Source organism: Sebastes fasciatus, chromosome 13, assembly GCF_043250625.1.
Source record: "Sebastes fasciatus isolate fSebFas1 chromosome 13, fSebFas1.pri, whole genome shotgun sequence".
NCBI classification, from domain to species: Eukaryota; Metazoa; Chordata; class Actinopteri; order Perciformes; family Sebastidae; genus Sebastes; species Sebastes fasciatus.
Genome location: NC_133807.1, coordinates 3,185,304 through 3,209,670, shown reverse-complemented (window position 1 = coordinate 3,209,670; position 24,367 = coordinate 3,185,304). Strand labels below are relative to the sequence as shown.

Genomic DNA, 24,367 nt, shown 5'->3' with positions numbered 1-24,367 from the left:
CCCACATACGAGGCGGTGCGCCGCGACCGGCTCTAGGTCGGCTTGGAAAGGCTTGCGGCCTCAGCCAACCGCGTCGTGCCGTGGCCCACGTAAAAGGCACCAGGGTCCTGCGGCGATGTCGGCAACCCACCCGACCCGTCTTGAAACACGGACCAAGAAGTCTAATGACGCGTGAGTCAGAGGGTGCAAGCAAAACCCTGTGGCGCAATGAAAGTGAGGGCCGGCCGCGCAGGCTCAGTCGGGATCCCGGCACAGCGGGGTCGGGCGCACCACCGGCCCGTCTCGCCCGCACCTTCAGGGAGATGGAGCGTGAGGACCCGAAAGTTGGTGACGAGAAGTTAACTTCACGCTGCCGTAAAGTGGTATCGGTGCCGTTGTATAGGAGCCGTTTTGCAAGTACGAGTAGATGAGCACAGTATCGAACCCGATACCCGATACTGTTATTGGTATCGGTGCCATCCTAGTATTTATCCATCCATCCATCCATCTGCAACCGCTTATCCCGTTAGGGGTCGCGGGGGGGCTGGAGCCGATCCCAGCCGACATTGGGCGAAGTATTTATAAAAAAAAAAAGTCTACATTGTTTAACCCCCCAGCTGAAAGAGTCCCACTCAACCCCTCATGTGACCTACTATTTAGCTTGAAATCAGTGCATCCTGACTCACACACTACAAGACATTTGACCTCTACTCTGGTCGTTTCAGGTCCAATCAGCCAGAAGATGTATGCTGTCCTTCCCTGTGGAGGAATAGGGGTGAGGCTGTCTCTCTACTTACCTCTCTCAGTCCATCTCTGTCTATTTGTCTGTTCAGTATATCAGGGTTTTTGCTCTCCCCCCCCACAGGTGGACAGCGACACCGTGTGGAATGAGATGCACTCGTCGGCGGCAGTCCGCATGGCGGTCGGCTCCGTCATCGAGCTGGCCTTCAGAGTGGCAGCGGGGGAGCTGAAGGTAACACTCAGGGAAATACTCTGAACACACTGAAGATAACCGCGACACATTTTGTCTGACCCGTCCTTCACTCTGTGTCTGTTTCTGTGCTAGAACGGCTTTGCAGTGGTGCGTCCACCAGGTCACCACGCTGAGGAGTCCACCGCCATGTCAGTACACCCCACAAGAGTTTTGTTACACAGCTAGATAATTCACTACGTCACACGTTGGTGATGACTAACAGTTTGTACCGCTCTTTGTGTGTGTGTGTGTGTGTGTGTGTGTGTGTGTGTGTGTGTGTGTGTGTGTGTGTGTGTGTGTGTGTGTGTGTGTGTGTGTGTGTGTGTGTGTGTGTGTGTGTGTGTGTGTGCGTGCGTGTGTGCGTGTGTGCGAGAACAGGGGGTTTTGTTTCTTCAATTCAGTAGCCATCACTGCCAAGCTGCTGCAACAGAAACTGGGAGTGGGCAAGATCCTCATTGTGGACTGGGTGAGTAGCACTGACACACACACACACACACACACGATCTGTCAGCATTGTCACCTGGAAAGTTAAAAGGACTGTTTGTAAGAATCAGAAATGTCTTGTTAACAGCGACACCTGTGGCCGTTAAGTCAATGAAAGTCAGCGTCCTGTTGCTCGCGCTTGTGCTCGCTGTACATAGACATGAACGAGCATCACTCAAAACAGTGAGGAGACACACGTCAGCTAAAAGCACAATATCACTCTATATTTCAGCTGCTTGGCAGTAATGTTAGCTGACCAGGCGAAGGTCTCTCCATGAATCAATGCTGATTCTAGTGTTGGCTTTTCCTGCTTCAGCCTCCTGACCGCGGCCGGAGGGAACAGGGGAGACGCCGGAGTTTTGGTCGGAGACGATAACGTTTCTCTCTGTAGAGCTCCGTCACTTCACAAGACACGGGAAACCTCTGTTGGTCTGGAGGAGCTGCAGCAGTTATTTCTGCACAAACATCCACTGTACATTCACTAGATATTCTCAGAGCTAAACTAACTCTTCTGCAGTGTGGAGTGTGCGCGCATGCACGTGAGAGGTGGAGCGAAACAGCGAGAACGAGCACAGTGTGTGAGTGAAGGCAGGCAGAGGAGCAGAGTACAGCAGAGACTCCCCCGTGTCCTCCGACCGCGGCCAACACTGTTTAACAGACGGGCTTCACTAGATACAACCAAGAGGTTTTGGTGCTTCCGTGTTGTTTGTGTTGGAGTCTTGAGTCTGAACAGCGTAGCCACACACGAGCGCGCATGGGACACCGACCCGCAATGATTTATACGTGTAAGAAGTCACAAACAGTCCCTTTAACACAATTCAGCCTGATTTACTTCTGTCCAAAATGATTACAGTTACAGTTCAATTCAAAACTCATTCACTGGTACTACTCCTTTCTCACAAACAGAATACAGCCAGTAAGTTATACACTTTTGTCTCCGATCAGGACTAACGTTGGAGCACCTCAAGACTGCATTAGCTCACCTGTGTTGTTTGAATTGTACACTGCTAATTGCATCACTGGTGTCCCCAACCAGTTCCTGTAAAATATTCTGACAATTGTACCTTACTATCTCTGCTGACTGACTGATGACTGCAGACAGTACAAGTGTAACGTTGACTGGCTTATCATCAATACTAATGAGACAGAGAGGAAATTATTTTTGGTCAATTCACAATGTAAAAATGAAACAAGTCTCTTTGGAGCAACAGAAAGGAGTCCAAATGTACTGCTGTGGATGGGGCAAAATATATTTTAACCACCTAAAAAAATGTTGATATCAGTTTAAGTGTACGCTTTAGAATATTTTCAGCGCTTCACCTCGCCACCAGGCAGCCCTTTCTGACGGGCAACTGAAGCTGTTGTATCCATCTATGCTCTCTTCAAAGCCACCAGACTCCATTGACAAAAACAGTCATTTTATCTTGCAGAACACGGGAGGGATGCCTCCATCTGTTAGTTTATTTGTGTTATTGTGTGACTTGTGGTGTTTTAAAGGGTTAGTTCAGATTCACCAAAGTCACACAATAAAACAAACAAACTAACCGATGGAGGCGGCGGTAGAGCAGCAACTCCCGTGTTCTGAGAGGTAAAATCACTGTTTTTGTCCAAGGAGTCTGGTGGCTTTGAAGAGTGCATAGATAACGGCTTCAGTTCCCCGTCGGAAAGGGCTGTTTAACGGCAAGGTAAACCATTGAAAATATTGGAAATATAGCGTACACTTAGACTAATGTCATATTTTTTAGGTGGGCCTTTCTTTTAGATGTCTAAAATCCGTTTTGCTGCTGCCCCCCCGTCCACGGCAGTACATCACTTTGCTCCCGTGCTGGTACTCCTGTCTGCTTCTCCAAACTGGGGGCGTGCTGACCGCCATCTACTGTTGGTAATATACTGACTATGGATAAGTACCTCACACAACCCCACTTCAAAACACCCCAACTATCCCTTTAATAGCCAGTTATTCTGAGCAGGCTTTTATACAGGCAAAGAGAACTAATGTGGATAAAGTGATGTGTCCAGAGTGTCTGTATCATAACAGCCCATTGACCTTCTCTCTGACGCCACTGTGACCCGTCACTGCAGGACATTCACCATGGCAACGGCACCCAGCAGGCCTTCTACAGTGACCCCAACGTCCTCTACATCTCCCTCCATCGCTACGACGACGGAAACTTCTTTCCTGGCAGTGGAGCTCCTGAGGAGGTACGCACACACACACACACACACACACACACACACAGCACACACACAAAGTAGAGGTGAGAATTCAGAAATAGTTGAACCAGTGTCATATGCCCCATGTGACACTGGTTCTGAAAATGACTAATACTGTAATTACAGCACTCAATGTACACCCACTGGAGACACTGACTGTGATTCACACAGTCTCTCTGACCTTTAGCTATACGGTCAATTCAACTCTTGTCTTAAATAAAATGTTGAAATGTGAGGCTGCAAAAGTAGACATGAAGTCCAAAATGCATTATTTGTAAAACACTCACACACCGGTAGTCGAAGTGCCTAAAACTCTATTCTGCTTCTGTAAAGGTAAGCCACATTTAGAGTGAGAAATACAAACAGGGAAAGCCTGCCTCCATGTGTGGGCTCCTGATTGGCTACTCAGCCAAACACTCATAAATCACATTGTTTCATTGGTTTTAGTGTGCCCTTTTTACACCCATTTACTTGAATTAGATGGAAGAAGGATCAATAAGAAACAAAATACAACAAGTTTTTCAGCTAATTACATACTCTATAGGTTTATTAAAATAATATTAAAATACTTAAAAATTACAAACTAATTGATTTGCTCATTTCAAAAATGTAATAATAATCTATTAAGCTTGCTGATTCTGAATTTACCGGACTGTTCCAGCTGTTCTATTATTTACCACTTCATACAGTCATTATATCCACATTACTGATGATTATTTATCAAAAATCTCATAAATATTTTGTAAAAACACCAATAGTCAACCCCACAATACCGTCGCAATGTTGATATCGAGGTATTTGGTCAAAAATATTGTGATATTTGATTTTCTCCATATCGCCCAGCCCTACAGAGAACCGTCTAAACAATCAGGAGAACCAAAGTCCAAGAGATTTAATGGTGATTTAATCACAAATATTAGTGGTTCTTTGGTGTTTGTTCCATATTTTATATTTCCATGACCAACTTTCACACTCACACACACACACACACACACACACACACACACACGCACACACACGCACACACACGCACACACACGCACACAGACAGACAGACAGACAGCAATCACCAAATGATAACAACTCTCTCTCTTTCTCTCTCTCCCTCCCTCCCTCTCTCTCCCTCTCCCTCCCCCCCTCCCTCTCTCTCTCTCTCTCTCTCTCTCCCTCCCTCCCTCCCTCTCTCTCTCTCTTCCTCCCTCTCCCTCCCCCCCTCCCTCTCTCTCTCTCTCTCTCTCTCTACAGGTGGGATCAGTTGCAGGTGTTGGTTTTAACGTGAACATAGCGTGGACTGGAGGAGTAGAGCCACCTATGGGTGATGTGGAGTACCTCACTGCCTTTAGGTAAACATTATTATTATTATTTTTATGGGATTCTTATTTTGTAAACATATTCTTTAAATGGTGACATTATTTCCAAGATCAACAGAGACACAAGTGGAATGTGAGTGGACACTGGTTAACTGTTGGCGTCCAGTCTGTACAGTCTGTCACACTCCACTCCCAAAGTCAGTGCGTGATGTTAGCTACTTATGGTACGTGTCCACAGGGGCATTTTTTTATCACGAGGTATCGCATCGCTCTCCAGCATTGGCCGCTCAATGGGCTGCCGCTAGACACAAGGCACTAGGCACCTTATTGGACGAACGCTTTCCCTCCGTGGGCCGCTGCTCCCAGCTTTCAAACCAGAATCATCATGGCAGCTCGTTTGGAAACTTTCTTCTCTTATAATCACGAAAATAGTTCACTGAAATGTGTTTCTGTAAACATTTTATGCGAGAAATACGCCATGCAGTTGCTAAATCTGTCTTTATTTTAGTTTCTAGTGAGTTTCTAGAGGTGGTGAGTCGTAAAATGTGTGTGTGTGTGTGTGTGTGTGTGTGTGTGTGTGTGTGTGGTTGTGCGTGTAGGAGCGTAGTGATGCCCATCGCCCAGCAGTTCAGTCCAGATGTGGTTCTGGTGTCTGCGGGCTTCGACGCAGTGGAGGGTCATCAGTCTCCTCTGGGAGGATACAATGTCTCCGCCAAGTGTGAGTGTTACGCCGGTTACTCGACCGAGACAATTTTTTGAATGCTATCTCGACGGCGTTTTAATTCTTGTTTTATTAACTGTGGTTGGTGTGTGTCGGCAGGTTTCGGTCAGCTGACGCAGCTGCTGATGGATCTGGCGGGTGGGCGCGTCGTTATGGCGCTGGAGGGCGGTCACGACCTCACCGCCATCTGCGACGCATCGGAGGCCTGCGTCTCTGCGCTCCTGGGAGACCCGGTGAGAGAGACAGTCAGAATATCGTTCATGGTTTACTTTCAAACATCTCTATGAATAATTATGGAAATATGGCCGTGTCAGTAAGACAAGTACTCACGGTGATTTGAGGTGATTTAAGTACATAATAGCAGCTAATTTAACTTCTCAGTACAACAGTATCGTCCATGTGAATGATAAAGACACAGCAGAGGCCTGTACTACGAAGCGAGTTCAACATACCCAGGGTATCTTATCTTCTCCTTATCTGGCTTCACTAACCCTAACAAACGAGATCCCGCTAAGTGGTACTACGAAACCGGTTATCAACTCGGTAAATCATCCCAGGGTTTCTCAGTCTGGCTGTGAGCGCGTTCAGATTTGCAGCATCTGACCAATCACAGACATGGACAAGTCCACAGACAGGCAGACAGACAGGCAGAGCGGCACATTTTACAAAGGAAGAGTAAACTATATTAGACAAATACGAAGAAGTTAAACACGTAATCCAGACTAAAAGTAACACAGTTTGAGCTGCTAAATGCAGGAAGAACAGCTGGTGAAAGAAAAAACTCCCGATGTATGAATTCGTAAATTAACAGACTTATTAATTTAACAGAACACTCAAAAGTCAGATATAGTTGTCTAGATATAAATAGCATTACTATATGTCAAGGATGGATAGATTACACCTCATTATGTCCATTAATGACGATACTGCGTGTATGACTATATCAACCTTCTTTCAGCTGCGCCCCCCCCTCTTCGGCGGTGTGAAACCGACTCAAGACAAAGTAAAAAAATAAATATAAAAACATAATTCAAAGCGGTAAACACCCACAGCATAAATCCAGCTGTGCTTCCGGCATCTGATTATGACTGTAACTTCTTCGTATTTGTGTAATATTATCATACGATCCCCGCACCGAGCTCTGATTGGTCAGTAGGCGGTGCTTTTATATGAGTTGATCACTTATCTGGAACATAACCTGCTCCGGAGCAGGTCAGCATAAGTTACCATGGTAACGATCTACACCGGTAAGAAGTGAACCACCTTCGTAGGACGGAAAACCCTGAAGGGTTAACCCTGAAGTTACCTCGCTAACGCCAAAACCTGCTTCGTAGTGCAGGCCTCTAATCAACACATGCAGATGAGACAGAAGGGAGAGGAGCCTCCACTCAGTGGCTTTAGTCAGTCCTCAGTGATCAGCATTAGGGCTGCTGGATGTATTTGACTGTGTTGAACATAAAATACAGAAGTTGATTTCAGGCATCTCTATTAACACGTACATGTCTGTCTCTCTCAGTGTGACTCTGTGTTTCAGTGGCCTCAGGAGAAGCCATGTCCAAAAGCTTGGGCCTCACTGGAGAGAGTAATAGAGATCCAGAGTAAGAACACACACACACACACACACACACACACACACACACACACACACACACACACACACACACACACACTAAATATACACAGTAATGAGAAGCTACAACATGTCTTGATCCTCTTCCTCTCTGTCCCTCCAGGTATACACTGGTCTTGTCTCCAGAGTTTGTCTCAGACGAGCGGTCACTCGCTATTGGATAGCCCCCTGGGGGCTCAGGGCCAATCGGAGAAGGACGAGGCAGAAACGGTCAGCGCCATGGCCTCCCTTAGCGTCGATGTCGAGCAGCCGGGCTCGGATCCCGACAACACAGAAACCAGCAGGTCAGGGTTGCACCGCGATAGCTTCACACTATTATCGGGGGGGGGGGCTGAGAAGCTGTTGTGCCATAGAAAGAACATACAGTAACTAGCACAAATACAGATAGCTTACCCTGATGCTTTTCACTTTTTATTCACAAAAATATGTTGTGTTATATTAGGGCTGTCAAAGGTATATCGCCAATAACGCGTTAACGCAAATTTGTTTTAAACACCACTAATTTCTTTAACGCATTAAGTTAACTTGAGATTTTGAGGTTGTAGCGAGGCTCAGTTTTAAAGCTAGAATGGCACTTGGAGAGCGCAGACCTCCGCCAACACGTGACTTTAAAAACAGATCACAGCTAACCCTAACCCTCACCCAAAACAAAATAGGGCAGACTTAAAGGGACTATTTGTAACTTTCAGAAATGCTTCTTAACAGCGACACCTGTGGCCGTGAAATCAACGAAAGTCAGCATCGAGCTCGTGCTTGTGCTCGCTCTACATAGACATGAACGAGCATCACTCAAAACAGTGAGGCGACACACGTCAGCTAAAAGCACAATATCACTCTATATTTCAGCTGCTTGGCAGTAATGTTAGCTGACCAGACGAAGGTCTCTCCATGAATCAATGCCGATACTGTGTTTGCTTCTCCTGCCTCAGCGCAGGCTGAAGCAGCAGGGCTACGCAGCGAGAAACTCGTCTCCCTCCGCCCGCAGCCGGAGTGAACAGGGAGACACCGGCACCCGGTCGGTAACGAGACAACAAGGTTTCTCTCTGCGGAGCCCCGTCACTTCACAAGACGCGGGAAACCTCTGTTGGTCTGGAGGAGCTGCAGCATTTATTTCTGCACAAACGTCCACTGTACGTTCCACACGCGAGCGCATATGTGAGCGCGCATGTGTCCCGACCCGGTACATTTATACGCTTAAAAAGTTACAAACAGTCCCTTTAATAAATGGGTCACCAGAATTTCTTTTTCTCATTTGCCTCTCAGGGCTTCCGTAGAATCGTGTCACAAGGTCTAATATTAAACTTGAGGTTTATCTATTTTCTTCGTCATAAACCATGCACTGTATGTACTGCATATATTTTGACAAGTGCTATTGAATTGTTTCTTCTGACCTGCCCTCAGGTCCACAGAGGAGCCAATGGAAGAAGAGCCCGTATTGTAGGAAGAACTTAAACGAGAACCGCACAAATATTCACCTCCTTCTGGCACCTCCTCTTCCCGCTACAGAGTGTGTGTAGGTACACACACACACACTCTCACACACACACACACACACACACACACACACACACACACACACACACACACACACACACACACACACACGGAGTGGAATTGTGCTGTTGTGGAGGACTCTTGGTTGAGGAGAACATTATGGTGGCAGGAGGAGAAGGCGGGGGGACTGTGATAAAGAAGGACACATCTCTTTTCTACTGGTTCATCAGCCCGAAGGAGGAGCAGACGACTTGTTTGGCATCTCCATGGAAACCAGAGGAGGAGGGGGGGTCAGCAAGGAGACACGTCTTGTAAACCTGCATACCTGTACACAGCAACCACTGAAGTTCTGCCTTCCACCTCACAATCATTCTTGTCTTTCTATTTCGTCCCTACTCCTCTGTTTTCCACAGCGGGGGACGATAACTGTGGAAAAAAACCTGAGTTTGAATCCCGTCGAAATGTCAGACACCGAGAGGACGACTTGTCTTCTCGTCTGTCGGCGAGACACGCTGAGCAAACGCGGGGTCGGCCGGCGAAGGAGGAGCAAAAATGAACAGAGGAGGAGGAGGAACTAGGTGCCTTTTTTCAAAAAACGTCCAATCACAAACACCACAAAACAACACCACCGCCGCAGCACCTCAGCAAACCAACCAGCCAATCAGGACTGAAGAAACACACCGATGCACACGCTCACACTGCTGTCGTTTCATTTCGGAGTCTTTGTTTCTTCATCTGGATGCCTTAATTTGTTCACTATTCAGCAACCTTGAGAGAGAGAATCACGAGAGTTGATATAAATATATATATATTCAGAAATGTATTGAAACTGCTAAGAATTGTATTTTTTTTTTTTTTTTTTTAAATCTGACAACATTCATGCCAGGTACTCCCAATTTTGTTTTAGGGAAGAAAAAGCCTCTAAAGCCATCATTACACACTAGAAAATCCCCAGTAAAAGACTCCATTGAATATTAATGTAACGTTAATAATAATATTCAATCAGACTTTTATGGGCTCTGGTGTTCAGTGTCTCAGGATCAGGCCTTGTTCTAGCAGTATTCATGGGTCGACTCGTTTGTCTCTCTCTCTCTCTTTCACTCATGTTGGTGGGAGTCTTGTGACCTGAGCCCCATCCCTTCTTCTCCCAAAGGGGATTGTGGGATTGTGGCACGTTTTTGAAACACCACAACGACCACCACGTCCCTCTTTTTTTTATTATTTTAATATTTCCTCTTTGGTGTAAATACTGTTTCCTGTCCTGTTGCCCACGGTTACGTCACAGCAGACTCAGCGCGGCCACTTTTTCTATATCTGTACATACATAATATGTATAAAAACACAAAATAATTTCTCTTTTTGTATAAAAAAAAAGATAATATTCTATATATAAATATATATATATATATATGTAAACTGTTTTATCCAATCAGATTGGATTTATGAATATATTCTATTTGGAGATTTGATGTTTTAAAAGGTTTGGCTGTTTGACAGGAAGTAAGCACACGGGTCTGATGTCTTCAGACCGCCACCTGTTTGTTTGTTTGTTTGTTTGTTTGTTTGTTTGTTTGTTTACAGATGTTGAGGATGGCTGGATGTTGTCGCAGTGGTTGTTATTGTTGTTGTTGTTGTTGTTGTTGTGGGTGAACAGCGAGCTCCAGTTCCTCTGGCAGGAGCAGGCAGGGCAGCGCTGCCCTCCGCAGGCAAACAGCAGCAACTACAGAAAAAGGGGGATGTTAAGGTCAGGGGTCATGTGGTAAATAGATTGGTCCAGTGATGATGCATTTTTGTAGTCCCAACAGGAAATTACCTTGTCCCTCCATGGCTTTATGATATTCATAGCCTTGACCGTTGTGCTACATATCACGGTTCTGAATCCCCAGATCCTGTAACTCGGACATTTCAGCCACTGAGAGGCTCAACAGATGGTTGGAAACTGCCTAGCGACTTATAAGATGTTGTGCCAAAATAAAGACAATTAAATTCTGAGTTTAAAGGTCCCATATTGTAAAAAGTAAGATTTTCATGTCTTTTATATTATAAAGCAGGTTTAAGTGCTTTATAAATACTGTGAAAGTATCGAAGCGTTCAATATACAGAGAAATACACACAGCCTGTATTCAGAAATTGAACGTTTGAAACAAGTCGTTAGGATTTCTGTCTATTTGTGATGTCATAAATATACAATATATATATATATAAATGTGTCCCAGTTTATTCCTGGTTGCAGTGTATGTGAATGACATCAGCTGACAGGAAGTAAACATGGACCCAAACTTGCCAGGCAACGCAATTCCGTTGCAATTCTGTTGAAATGCAGTAAAACGGAGCGTTTCAGACAGGGTAAATACAGGTATATATTCAGGCAGACAGTATGAGGAAAATAAAGTTTTTTTTTAACATTACAGCATGTAAACATGTTCTAGTAGAAACACAAAATACAAGTATGAACCTGAAAATGAGCACGATATGGGACCTTTAAAGGAGAAGACGTTTCTTGGTCAGAGTAAATGAGGTCATGAGGTGGCTAAGAAGATTGCCTACCATTTTGTAAATTCATATTTTCAATATTCTTGCTGTAACCAATTTTTATGGACCACTCAGTGACTAAAATGGTGATGCAGGACTGCGTAATTGTTATGTTATATGAAATCATTTTCTCAAGCTAACAATAAGCTAACCTTTGAAAAAAAAAAAATGGGTTAACCCTAATTAACCCTTATTGCTCTGGTGCCATTTACTTAACCCCAACTTCCTCAGCTCCGCGCTTACACTTCCTCAGCTCCGCGCTTACACTGCACCAACTCATTTTAAAGACTTTAGTTGGTGCTCCAGGGATGATGTCGTTTTTGTAGGCCAACCAGGAAGTTATCATCGCCCTGGGTTCCCTCCACAAAAAGCCAATGGGATTGTTCCATTGGGTTTTGGATTATTACAGAAAATAAGCTCTGTTGCAAACACATGTTTATGATACTTACACGTTTTGTTCAGCAAGATAATCTTCACTAATGAACACTACTTTTATGATTTTTGAAGCATTAATGCAGTTGCCAGAAGTAAAAAGCTAACGTTAGGCTATAAACTAACTACATCAAGGTCACATGAGCGCGAGTATAAACGACGAGGCTGTAACGGCGGACGAGTCGGCGTAATGACGTTTAGTAGTCTCATTTAGCCACTTGTTAGCAACCGCCTTTTTTAAGAAACAAAATGGCTTCCATTAGTGGGGTATTTATTGATGTGCTTTATGTCGTAGAACAAAAGATTATCTCTTCAGCTCGTGTTAACCACAGACCTTATTTCAGGCATCTAACTAAAAACCCATTCAAAAAACTCATCGACTTCCAGACGAAGGAACCGAAAGTGCTAAAATGCTAACTCATTTGGTAAACGTGTGTTTGCCAAAGAGCTCCTTTTTCTGCAATAATCCAAAACCCAATGGAACAATCCCTTTGGCTTTTTGTGGAGGGAACCAGGACGATGCTAACTTCCTGGTTGGCCTACAAAAATCCCCGGAAAACACTCTATTGCCATTGTTAGTGCTGTTAGTGCTGTTAGCTCTGCTAGCTGCGAGCCCGCCGGCCAAGTCGTCACCACGTTGAGAGCCGTGTGGAGGCAACCGATATGCTCTGAAATGTGAATTTAACACCTTCGAGCTAGCGTTGTCTGCTTCCCTGAAGACGCCCTGCTTCAGAGCTGGACCAGTCTATTACCAATATCTAGAGAAACTCAACTCAGAAACACTATGGAGTGACGTCAGTAAGCTAACTCTGCCGGACACAATCTTCAACCTCACTTAAAGTCCATTTTTTCCCAGGACCCTCCGCGGTGTAGCGAGTGTTGTAGCCGACGCTGCTACCTCTGGGTCTCATCTGTTCAAAGCAATATGACACTGATAGGACAGCCCGTTAGCCCATGGTAACACAGCAGGCAGCGTCACGGCTTTACGTCATTCACGGAGCTTTTAAACACGTGCCGTTTGTGTGTTATTACCTGTCAGGTGGAACGGACAGAGTTATTGATTGATCAACACATTGATTGATTTATTGAGCTGTGTTTCCAGGCGGTTCAGTGTAGTCTTTTTGTACTAATGTAAAACACTAAGGCCATTTTGTCCATCATATTTGTATTCAGTAATAGCAGCGTCTCCGGTTGGGGGGTGGAGTTGGTAACTCAAGATGTCCCCAAAGACCGACAGAAATTAGCCATCGAACATGGTGGGATGGTGTTGATGTCTGAACTCGACTGGAGTTCATGCGGGCACAAAGGAACAAAACAGCAGCAGTGGAACAAGCAAGCGGCAACTACCACAGAAGCCTGTCAATGAAGCAATTTATAGCCCACTTAAAAATGCCTTCCTTAAAGGTCCCATATTGTAAAAAGTAAGATTTTCATGTCTTTTATTTTATAAAGCTGGTTTAAGTGCTATATAAATACTGTGAAAGTATCGAAGCGCTCAATATACGGAGAAATACATGCAGCCCGTATTTAGAAATTGTGCGTTTGAAACAAACCGTTAGGATTTCTGTCCATTTGTGATGTCACAAATATATAATATTTAGACCATTACACGGTTTTAAACATAAACATTCTAAATGTGTCCCAGTTTTTTTCCTGTTGCAGTGTATGTAAATAACATCAGCTGACAGGAAGTAAACATGGACCCAAACTGTTGCCAGGCAACGCAATTCCGTTGAAATGCACTAAAAGGGAGCGTTTAAGACAGAGGGTGAATACAGCTATATTCAAGCAGACAGCATGAAGAAAATATATATTTTTTTAAACATTACAGCATGTAAACATGTTCTAGTAGAAACATAAAATACAAGTATGAACCTGAAAATGAGCACAATATGGGACCTTTAAGTGTGTTTTAAACTACCATCAACAACTAATGAATACAAATTGTCTGCTGAGTAATTTGGTATTATTTATTATTAGCATCTAGTGGCCATTATCAGTTCTGGTTTATCACAACTTGGGCCTTATTTTTTTTGTAGTTTTAGCCATCATTCCCATAATTAATAAGACTCTCCGAGTTAATCTGGAAGCGCAAGAACTTCAATAAAATAACAGAGCAAGAAAGATGAGCAGTCAGAAACAAACAAACGCTCTCCATACTCGCCATAGCTGTGCACCAACGGCGTTCCGAGAGATAATTCCTGAGGCTCCCTGACAGCTGTTCACAACCCAAAGAGAAGCCATGTCTACTCAGGACCTTCAGTAGATTCAATGTGAGATGAGTTGCAAGCAGTTTAACCAAAGAGTGATTTCTTTTCTTCTTTTTCTTTAGAGCAAGCAAACTTTTTTCGCAGATTTTTTTTCTAAAATTTTCTTACGCGCGTATCATCTCGCGATTTATCTGGTTGTTACGTCTTGTTGTTGCCCCCTCTTCTTCTGCGGAGGTTTACCCACCCATCTTCCAATATTCACATAAAAGAAGTTCATTTGCATTTTTTTTTGTTGCCAATTTTCTAGAAATATACAAATATATATATATATAAAAAAAATAATAATAAATAAATAACATTTGTATGGGAACTTGGCTATTAACCCGCCTATGAACAGCTATAAATACTTGCAACTTTAGACACACCGTTCAAACGACTGTATATGTAGATGGACGATGCGTCTCCACTTCCTCCCACTGTACAAAATTTAAGCCAAAATGTCCTGGATATGGGAGCTGCCATCTCGAGATTTTGACGTCATTTGGAGCCAGAGGCTGTGCAGTAGTGATCGGGGGGGGGGCCTGCAGCTGCGGTATCAAGGTCCCACCCGAGCCAATCGCAAGCCGAGCACGGCCGCACCTTCTTAGCGTGAGCCACCTAGCTGCTTCGTCAGCACCGCGGTAGCTGTTTGGTGACTACTTTACTCAGAGCAGCTGTCAAATAACTAATTAAAACCAAACTTATCAGAAAAATGATAAGCGTGATAAGAACTACCTAAAATGATAGAAACCATCTTTGGGAAAAGTGTATTTGATGTGTACTTTGACTTTTTAGTCAACGTCCCATCCGCTAACATGGAGGGGGGCTGGCTTTATGGCCTATACTGCAGCCAGCCACCAGGGGGCGATCCAGATGATTTGGCTTCGCTTTTGGGGAGCTGTCATGTCGTCCATCTTTATATATATATACAGTCGCCGAGATTTCAGCAATTACTTTTGTGAGTTATCGCAATCGACAGAAATGACAAAAAATATAAAAATAAAACTCAGATGGTAACAAACAGAATTATCCTTGGAGTCGGGGGGGGGGGGGGGGGAGTTGCTGCTTGGTCTTCCACTGCTGCTGGAGGGCACACACATAAGCACAGATTGCAGACTGAAAGCTTTAAGAAGCCGGTTCAGTGCTGCGCTGATCACGCTCAGTTCTGGTTGGTTTGTACTGAGACAAACTGAGAGTTTGGAGGAGCCGGTGGGGGGGGGGACCATCTGTACCACTTTCTACCCTGTACAGGATAGTGCTGAGTCTGATGGTTTGTACATCAGGGTGATGAATCTTGCCTCCCTAGTCCAGAGAGGCTACACAGCTTTACTGTCGCTACCACCCCCCCCCCACACACACACACACACACTAAGGTTTCACGCACTCTCACGCACACACAGACTATTTTGCTACACAAGTTAATACTGTATATTTCTTGATATGTTTGATACTGTGGTGTAAATGTAGTGTCCTGCTATGATGCGGTGTGGTGGGGGGGGAAGGTGTATTTTTGGACTCCTGGGTGGGACAGAGGAGGTTCAGCATCAGTGTGACTGTCACCTTCTCTCTCCTCCTCCTTTACCTCCGTCTCTTTTTCGAGGGGAGACGTTCTCTCTGTTACCTTTCTCTCTCGTCCGGCTCGTGACTGAAAAATCGGAAAACGCCGTTTTCGTTGGAACCGATCACTGAAGCACATTCCTGACTCTTCTCTCTGTCCGTGCTGTCGTTTTCTCCAGATTCTTTCCTGTTTGCGACGATACAACATGTGTCTAGTTCTCGCCGACTCACATGTATATAAAGTGCATATATGTGTACACATGTGCAATACACGCTATTCGAGCAATCTATTACTGTGACTATTATTGATGATGATACTTGTCCCCTTTTTTCGAAGTTTCAGCCCCGTTTTTTTCTTCTTCGTCCTGATTTCCTGTTGATGAATTGTGTTGCAGGAGCTTAAAAAGGGAAGAAGGTGACTCTTGTGATTCTTCACACTTTAATTTTCAGGGGTTGGTGGACATTTTAATGAAGCCCTTTTTTTTATTACTCTCACTGTAATGTTGTGACGTTGATCCTGATTATCTGTTTCTTTGTGTTTTTTTAAAGTGGGCCTGTTGTTAAACTTGTCTGGAAACTCAATAAAGCAATTCACCGACTGTCGGTTCCATTTGGTCCAACACTCTGCCATCCAGCACCTCTAAAGCTCCTTTTGGACAGAGCAGGGTTAGCTGTTCCCCCCTCACATCTTCCAGCCCTGCACGTCATTATTATCCATTATTATGAAATCATCTTTCAAAATGTTTGCAAAGCCAGAAGAAAAACGAATATGTCATCTGAACAGTGTCCAGGTCAGCAGCAGGTTTTAAATTGACAAGCTTGACTCTCAAAAGTAAAGTCTACAATACAAAATATTAGGGACGCACCGATACCCGATACCAGTATCGGGTATCGGGTATCGGGTCCGATACTGTGCTCATGTACTTGTACTCGCAAAACGGCTCCGATACAACCTCACCGATACCACTTTACGGCAGCGTGACGTTAACCTCTCGTCACCATCTTTCGGGTCCTATCGCTCACGCTCCACCTCCCCAACGGTGCGGGCGAGACGGGCCAGAGGTGCGCCCGACCCCGCTGGGCCGGGATGAAATCTCAGCCAGCGCGCACCGGCCCTCACTTTCATTGCGCCACGGGGTTTTACTTGCACCCTCTGACTCGCGCGTGCGTTAGACTCCTTGGTCGGTGTTTCAAGACGGGTCGGGTGGGTTGCCGACATCGCCGCAGACCCCTGACACCTTTCACGTGGGCCGAGCCCCGCCCTGGGGGCACAACGCGGTTGGTGCGCACTAAGGATAGTCGGCCCGGTGACACTTGGGCCACAGCCCCGAGAAGCACGGTCGCGGCGCACCGCCTCGTATGCAGGACTCCCCAGCCTGCCGTGTGTCGCTCACCACCTCCAGCTGGCTGTTAACGAGGGTCTTTTGGCACAGAGAAGTACTTGTATCGGTACTCGGAAAAAAGTCATAGTATAGTATGCCGAAAAAAGTCATAAAACAATGATAATATAGCATGTCGAAAAAAAAGTTTAAAAAAAGTCAGTGTAGTATGTCAAATTAAACTCATATTACAGTATGTCAAAAAAGTTATATGATAGTATGTTAAAGAGGTCATAGTATAGTAAGTCATAAGGATAATATGTAAAGAAAAGTCAGACATCATAGTACTTCATGTCGAAAAATTTCAAAAATGTCATGATATAGTCTGCGACAAAAGTCAAAATAGTCAAAGTGTAGTATGTCACAAAAATCCTAATAGTCATAGGATAGTATGTTGAAAAAGTCAAAATAAAAATAAAAGTCATAATATCCTGTAATATGCCAAAAAGAAATTATGATATAGTATGTCGAAAAAAAGTCAAAAATGTCACCGTATAGCATGTTGAAAACAAGTCATGTCATATTATAGTATGTCAAAAAAGTCATAATATAGTATGTCATAAAAATCATAGTCATAGTATATTATGCCATAAAAAATTCAGAGTCAGTATAGTACACCATCAAATATCATAAATGTATGCCATAAAAAGTCATACAAAAATGTCAAACAAAAGTCATAGTCTAGTATGCTAAAAATGTTTGTATAATATGTCATAGAAAAGTCATCGTATAGTATAATGTAAAAAGTTCATAAAAGACTCATAGTATATTACAAAAATGTCATAATATAGCATGTCATTAAAAAGTCACAGTATAGTATGCCATAATATGTCTTATACCAAGGTCTGGGTGAATACTAAATGCTAATTGACTGTAGGGTGTCCATTAATTCCTGATAATGGACACCTACGAAACTGTCTGTTCACCATTCCAAATTAATGCGCAGGCTACGGAAAAATCGGAATATGTTATTTACAACACTGAGCGTAACGTTAGTCCTTCAGTGCCTCATCCTCTGTACATAATAACTATTAATTAATAATTATTTTATTTCTATTTTGACTATTTTGACATTTTATGGACCAAAAGATTAATTGAGAGAATAATTGACTAAATTAATAATTAAAATCATCATTAGTTGTAACCCCCATTTTATTTATTTTTTTATTAGTCAGTTAAATATCCTCAAACTGGAATCAGCCTTTAAAAAATTGATCTGCATCAGGTTACTGATGGTGAGAGACAGAGGGAGCCATTCAATCACCAGCCTGACCCTGGCTGAGTTAGCTGCTAACATTTTGTTGCCACTAAGTCACCATACATGGAGTAGAGACAAAAAACAACACAATGCCACTGAGGAAACAATTTAAAAATGAATTTATAAATATTAAATGTGATGTGAGCAGAGAGAAAACTCCTGCAGCACATCTCAATCAGCTGGCATCACCGAACAATTTATCAAACACTATGTACATTGGAGAGCCTGTTTTATACAAAAGAAAAACGACAGTAGACATTAGACAAACATCCAGCACTCAGCTGCAGAGGGAAACTTACGGAGCCCCCCTAGACCCCTAGGGAAAAAAAATTATTAAGTCGTGCCCTCGAGTTAGTAACTTGAATTTTTAATGGAAAAACTATTCAATAGCTTCAGTATTATGCAGTGTAGTACCACCAAAATCACTTCACACATCACTGGTCTCTTCCTGATTATACTTATTAAACTAATTAAGACATTTTGATGGCACTACACTTTATGAAAGTGAAGTTATTGAATATTTTTCCCATTCAAAATTCACCAAAATTCTGCAAAAGCAAATTTTTCCAAACGGAGTGTTGTAGTACAACTATGAGGAGATCATTGATGTGTGAAGTTATTTTGATGGTACTACACTGTATAATACTGAAGGTATTGAATATGTTTCTCTTTTCTGCGTTGCACTTTGTAGACGGTCCCTGACCACTCGTCTCACCGCCGGCTGCACATAGAGACCAGTGTTATGTGTTGATTAAAATGAGCCTGTAGCTCGTTGTCTACCTAACTGTGGGTTAGAAAGAGCCCTCGTTGGTGTAATAACAACGTTTCTGTTATGAGTTATTGATCCAGGAAGTTTGAATCTGTCAATATCTTTCCAACTTTACTGAAGTACATCATCTAGGGGGGCTCCGTACATCAGCAATGTGTGGACTGTCAGGAATGATTGGAAGAAGTTCTCTATGAAGTAACTTGAAGGAACGAGTTACTAAACATTTTCTCCTGGGGGTCTGGGGGTCTGGGGGGGTGGGGGGGGAGGGGGGGGGGGAGGGGGGGGGGCTCTGTAGAAACTAGCTGACTCACTGCTAATGAATTCTTTTTAAAAACAAGGCCACTTTCTGTCTTTCTGAGAGAGTTCGTAGTCGGAGAGCGACTACAATCTAACTCTCCGGTGAGTAGATCTTGATGAGGTGTTGCGGCTCGGTGGGATAGCCGGTGACCGGGCAGCGGCGGTTGGCTTTCACATACATGTAGATGCAGCGGTAGCAGAAGACGAAGCCGGAGGTGGACAGCACTGTAGCGTTCGCACGTAGCCTCCGGCACAGCGGGCAGTTGCTGCTGTCGGGGCCGGGAGGCTGAGTTTCTTTGCTGCGGTCGGCCGAGATGGACGGGGAGTCCCGACCGCTCTGCTCTTCCTGCTGCTGCAGGTGGAGGGGGGGTGGAGGAGCGGGCAGGGAGGTGAGGCTTTTCACAGTGCTCTGGTTGTCTGAGGAGTACCACCACTCCAGGAACTGCAGGAAAAAGACGCCCAGCGAGAGGGAGGTGGAGAGGGACACGGCCACGCCCCGCGCCGCCTGGGACATCAACCACCATGCTCTCTGCACCAGGCTGCAAAACAGAAGAACAATGCATTGTGGGTGGTGGATTTTAGAACTTTGTCTGACGGTGGGACTCCTGCAAGAACACTAATTACACATATTCCTCCTAACCTAAACTCTCTCTTACGTTATTCTGGGAGGTTTTATGTTGCGTGTTTCTAGGTTTCACCAAACTTTAACTGCACTGACCTGCACAAAAAGTCATAGTATAGTATGTTGAAAAAAGTAAAAATAAAGTCATAGTGTAGTATATCAAACAAGTCATAGTGTAGTATGTCGAAAAACGCTTATAAAAATCATAGTATAGTATTTTTTAAAAGTTAAATAAAGTCATAGTGTAGTATGTTGAAAACAGTCATAAAATTATCATAGTATAATATGTCGAAAAAGGTAAAAGAAAAAAGTCACGGTATAGTATGTTGAGAAAAGTAAAAAACAAAGTCATAGTATGTCAGAAAAAGGCATACAAATGGTAAGTAATGGTATAGTATTTCGAAAAAAATTTAAAAGTCATAGTATATTATGTCAAAAAACGTTTATAAAAAGTCATAGTATAGTATGTTAAAAAAAGTAAAAAAAAACACTTCATAGTATAGTATGTTGAAAAAAGCTAAAAAGAAAAAGTCATAGTATAGTATTTAATCCTTAGATTTGATCAATACCATGATCAACGCCACCCAGACTGCCATATAATAGAATTTTGCTCCGTTTGTGGACGTGTTTCATTCCAAAAAATGTTACCGAAGAATAAAAAGAAGAATTTCACAGTCCTGCCGTCAGATACCAGCAGACAAAAATAACAACACATTTAGCCGCGTCAGTCGACGTACTAGAGGACCAGAAACAACGAGAAAATATGAATACAGCTGCTGCCTATAAGCCTCAAAGAAGAGAAAAAAAGATTGTTCTCCATTTGGAGAAGGAGTTACAGAAGAGTTACAACTCTTACCACTGACTGGAGAAGCTATTAATATAGCATTAATAACACACACACACTTAGAATGTGTTTAAACTGTACCTCCCATCCGCTGGGTTGCCACTTGGGCTGGTCTTCAGCTCCATGTCTCTGAGATCTTGGATGTTAAGTCGTGCCAGTCTGACCCTGGCCAGCCACAGCAGGGGGTTATGGCTCCTGGCGACCCCGAAGACAAAGAGCAGCTGCTGGCAGAAGACCCAGGCCTGCCAGGCCGAGCTGACGTACGGGTACGCCGCCACGGCCGCCCGGTACAGCCTCTGGCTCCTGGTCTGCGCCAGCCGGATGGAGAAGTCCTCCTCGTCCCTCTGCCGCGCCAGCGTCGCCTCCAGCTTGGCCCGCAGGTACGGCGCCAGGCAGAGGAGAAGAAGAGAGCGCCAGTGTGACTTCCCGCGCAGCCCCAGGCGAACGGGAACAGGTCCTCGCCCTCCCAGAACTCTCTTCAGGCCGTAGAAGTTCTCAGAGAAGGAGGCGCTGCAGTGAGACAGGAAGTGGTTCTGGAGGAGGAGGTCCAGCAGCAGGTAGACCTCGTCAAAGCGTCGCCACAGGAACCCAAAACGGGACGGGTTGGACTCTGCCAGAACCTGAGAAGGTCACCAACAAGCGGGTAGTTAGAACCAAGGTTGAAGTTTCTTTGCAGAGCACAATTTAGGGCTTCATCACAATTCAATCTCAGCCTCGATTTAGGCCATTTAATTTTTATGTGGCAACGATTCTGCTATGTTTGTATTAGCAGAGAGATCCTTTCCATCAAAACAAACGCTCCTAATTTCTCCACAAGCTGCATCAACAAACGGCAAGTGTGTCTTACTCCCTGTGACAAACTGCACAAGAAGAGGACAGAATATTGATGTCGGTAAATTGAATGTGTGCGAGAGACAGCGAAGTAAAATGCAGTGAGTAGTAACGACAAAAGTCTTAGGAACCCAGCGACGGTGAGCAGATCAATAAACGTTACACACTGCCTTCCTGCAACTCTTCCTCACGTGTTGGTAACTGCTCTAACTTTACACTAACGTTAAAGGGGAACTACCCCTCAAATCCTCAATTGGAGTAAAGAGATTCAGTGTATTAAATGAGATAGTCTTTCCTTAAAAAGTCAACTTGTTTTGGAAAGGCTAAAGGCCAACAAATATGGTTTAAAGCAGAATATGCTGATTAGTAAAAAGTCTGAATTCATGCTGTGTCAGGTCTGTCCGCAAGACGACAAGCAAACAACTTCTGAAATGCTTGTTTTCTGAATGGAGTTTGGATTGATCAGTGCCAGGCTACGCTAACATTGTAGCTGCTGCATTAACACTCCATCTAGGAATAAATACAGCAGCAACGTCAGTGATGACAGCGGGAGAATATCAACGCTGATAAACTTTGGCGATGTATTTTATAAATTGTTACACACCACTTATATGATGAATGCTTTTGATACACATGCTTTAATAAAAAACTGAAATACTTTTAACCTTGCAGACTGTATGTCATACTAATACCTTTTCACCTTGTATAAAATGTATAATATACTGACTAGTTAATGTTACCATTTACTATTACTGAATGTCATTTGCTTCATTATAAGTTGTCTTTCAATCAAACATTAAGATATAAGTGAAAAAAACTGTTCACAAAACATTATAGACATGACCACTGACTATTGGTAGAACAATTTAGCCACAAATTCACATCCCGACATAAACGGTCCGGCCAGATACTCGGTTTTGACCGAGTCTTGTTATCATGAACAGTCTGACCCTACAGACTGTGAGGATCCTTGAGGATCACACAAGACTTAAGGTCGGCATGAAGGATTGAAATAAGTATTTTTTCCTTAAAAAAATAATGTTCCTAAATATCATGATCTGAATGTAAAGGGAGTTTCTTTTGAAGGCCCTCCCTCACCTTGACAGCGTGTCTCAGTGCCGGTCGGACCGCCTCCATCAGAGACTCCTGCGCCAGGACCTCAAAGATGGACGGCTGCTCATTCACAGCGGTGGAGGTCAGATGGGCTCCGGCCTCAGCCATGGCTGCTGCTGCTGCCTCTGCTGCTGCTGCTGCTGCTGCAGAAACACAACACAAGGACGTTTTACATCGCAGCATAAGTGTACAAACAGTGGAATAGCCTGGAGGAATGACATACATGCATAACATTAAATCTAAGTCACAGAAGCTTGTATTTTTCTGAAAGATAAAACCCCTACAGCTGTTCTTATTGTAAATGTATTTGCATAACCCCCCAAAGACACTGAACCACTCATTGACCATCATTTCATCTAACCAGCCAGATAAAAGAAGGATTCTTAACCGTCCCAATTAAACAGATTCTTAACTTGTTACCCAGTTACTACTGTATTTACCAACCCAGGTGGCTGGATATGACAGATCTCCTCGCTTGTTTATGGCCAACAATGATTACATTACATTACGGTGTATGACAATACTAAATAAAGATGAAAAGTACCTAATTATTAACTATAATAGTAACTTTAATATAGCCCATGTATACAGCCATGTGGTGAAACATGGACAACATAGCGTGAACGTGACGTCACCTTCTCCTGTTAGCTGTTAGCGTCGCTGACTGTCTCCTGACTCCTGGCGTCTCTTCGTCTCTTCAGGCTTCATCAACATCACACGGTCCTTTAAAAACAGCGAACATTAAAGCAACAACAGACAGACATGTTTGTTCTGTTACTGACCACTCTCCGTGCAGAGAGCACTGCCCACAACAAACACCACTTCCGCACTCTGACGTCATGACGCAGATGTACGTAATTCCGGTCCGTTAGCTCTTGCAGGAAGTGAGAAAACCTAATACATTTATGGTGGAAACACGACTTGTTCCTTTTAGACTCTGCATCACTGACAAAATTAGAGAAATACATGTGAAAATATTACACAAAATGTATCCAACAAAACGTGTAACATATTTTTTTTCAGATACTGATAACAAATGTAGGCTACTTTCTGCAAGACTGAACTATAAAGTATAATTCATCTGTTTCACGGTTGCCCATCTTGTGTTACATTTTGGAAAGACTTTGAGAATGGTATATTGTTTAACCATCATGCTTGATGATTGATAACCATAATGTTCAATAGTCATAAATATTGAATTCATTTGGAATCACCGAACCATTCTTGATCGCTCCGTGTAGTTTGACACATTCATATAAGATCATTGCCGGGTTCATTTCCCTGAGGGGCTACAAGAGGTTCAAATGGCTACAAAGGTTAGGGGACCTTTGGTTGTTGTCACGGTTACAATAATAAACATGGAACGGCCATGGTCATGCTAAAAAACATTGACTGTCAGGAGATTTGTTAAGTATTCTCTTTCAAGGTCCCATATTATAAAAAAGTGAGATTTTCATGTTTTTTATTATAAAGCAGGCTTAAGTCCTATATAAATACTGTGAAAGTATTGAAACGCTCGATCCACAGGGAAATACACACAGCCCGTATTCAGTAACTCTGCATTTGAAACAAGCTGTCATGATTTTTGTCCATTTGTGATGTCACAAATTTACAATATTTAGAGCCTTTACACAGATTTAAACATAAACATTCTAAATGTGTCCCAGTTTACTCCTTGTT

General features: G+C 43.6%; 2 protein-coding genes across 4 annotated transcripts in view; one reads left to right on the top strand and one right to left on the bottom strand.

Annotated features, from left to right (window-relative positions):
* hdac5 (histone deacetylase 5) overlaps positions 1-16,171 on the top strand; it is an 87,868-nt gene extending 71,697 nt beyond the window's left edge. For both annotated transcript variants that reach the window (XM_074657244.1, XM_074657243.1), the window contains 11 exons: positions 705-754; positions 845-952; positions 1,046-1,101; positions 1,331-1,418; positions 3,518-3,637; positions 4,895-4,992; positions 5,559-5,677; positions 5,780-5,913; positions 7,197-7,278; positions 7,414-7,594; positions 8,712-16,171. In XM_074657244.1, coding sequence (XP_074513345.1) covers positions 705-754; positions 845-952; positions 1,046-1,101; positions 1,331-1,418; positions 3,518-3,637; positions 4,895-4,992; positions 5,559-5,677; positions 5,780-5,913; positions 7,197-7,278; positions 7,414-7,594; positions 8,712-8,751 — 1,076 coding nt within the window. In that variant the 3' untranslated portion in view covers positions 8,752-16,171. The remainder of the gene's footprint in view (positions 1-704; positions 755-844; positions 953-1,045; positions 1,102-1,330; positions 1,419-3,517; positions 3,638-4,894; positions 4,993-5,558; positions 5,678-5,779; positions 5,914-7,196; positions 7,279-7,413; positions 7,595-8,711) is intronic.
* Positions 16,172-19,267: 3,096 nt separating this feature from the next.
* On the bottom strand, positions 19,268-23,550 carry pex12 (peroxisomal biogenesis factor 12). Of its 2 annotated transcripts, none has more exons than XM_074657324.1 (4): positions 23,323-23,550; positions 22,673-22,827; positions 20,825-21,363; positions 19,268-19,816 (listed from the first exon to the last, which is right to left on the bottom strand). In XM_074657324.1, the coding sequence occupies exons 2-4, from the start codon at positions 22,793-22,795 to the stop codon at positions 19,369-19,371; spliced, it is 1,110 nt and encodes a 369-aa protein (XP_074513425.1). In that variant the 5' UTR covers positions 22,796-22,827; positions 23,323-23,550; the 3' UTR covers positions 19,268-19,368. The 2 variants fall into 2 exon arrangements, with proteins under 2 accessions (XP_074513425.1, XP_074513426.1); XM_074657325.1 differs by having other exon boundaries at positions 22,673-22,824.
* Positions 23,551-24,367: the final 817 nt, after the last annotated feature.

Excerpts from the sequence above, each read along its gene's own strand:
- pex12 (XM_074657324.1), bottom strand. The coding sequence starts at position 22,795 with ATGGCTGAGGCCGGAGCCCATCTGACCTCCACCGCTGTGAATGAGCAG. Across the intron at positions 21,364-22,672 it reads CACTGAGACACGCTGTCAAG|GTTCTGGCAGAGTCCAACCC; the intron begins GTGAGGGAGGGC and ends TGACCTTCTCAG. Across the intron at positions 19,817-20,824 it reads GGCAACCCAGCGGATGGGAG|CCTGGTGCAGAGAGCATGGT; the intron begins GTACAGTTTAAA and ends TCTGTTTTGCAG.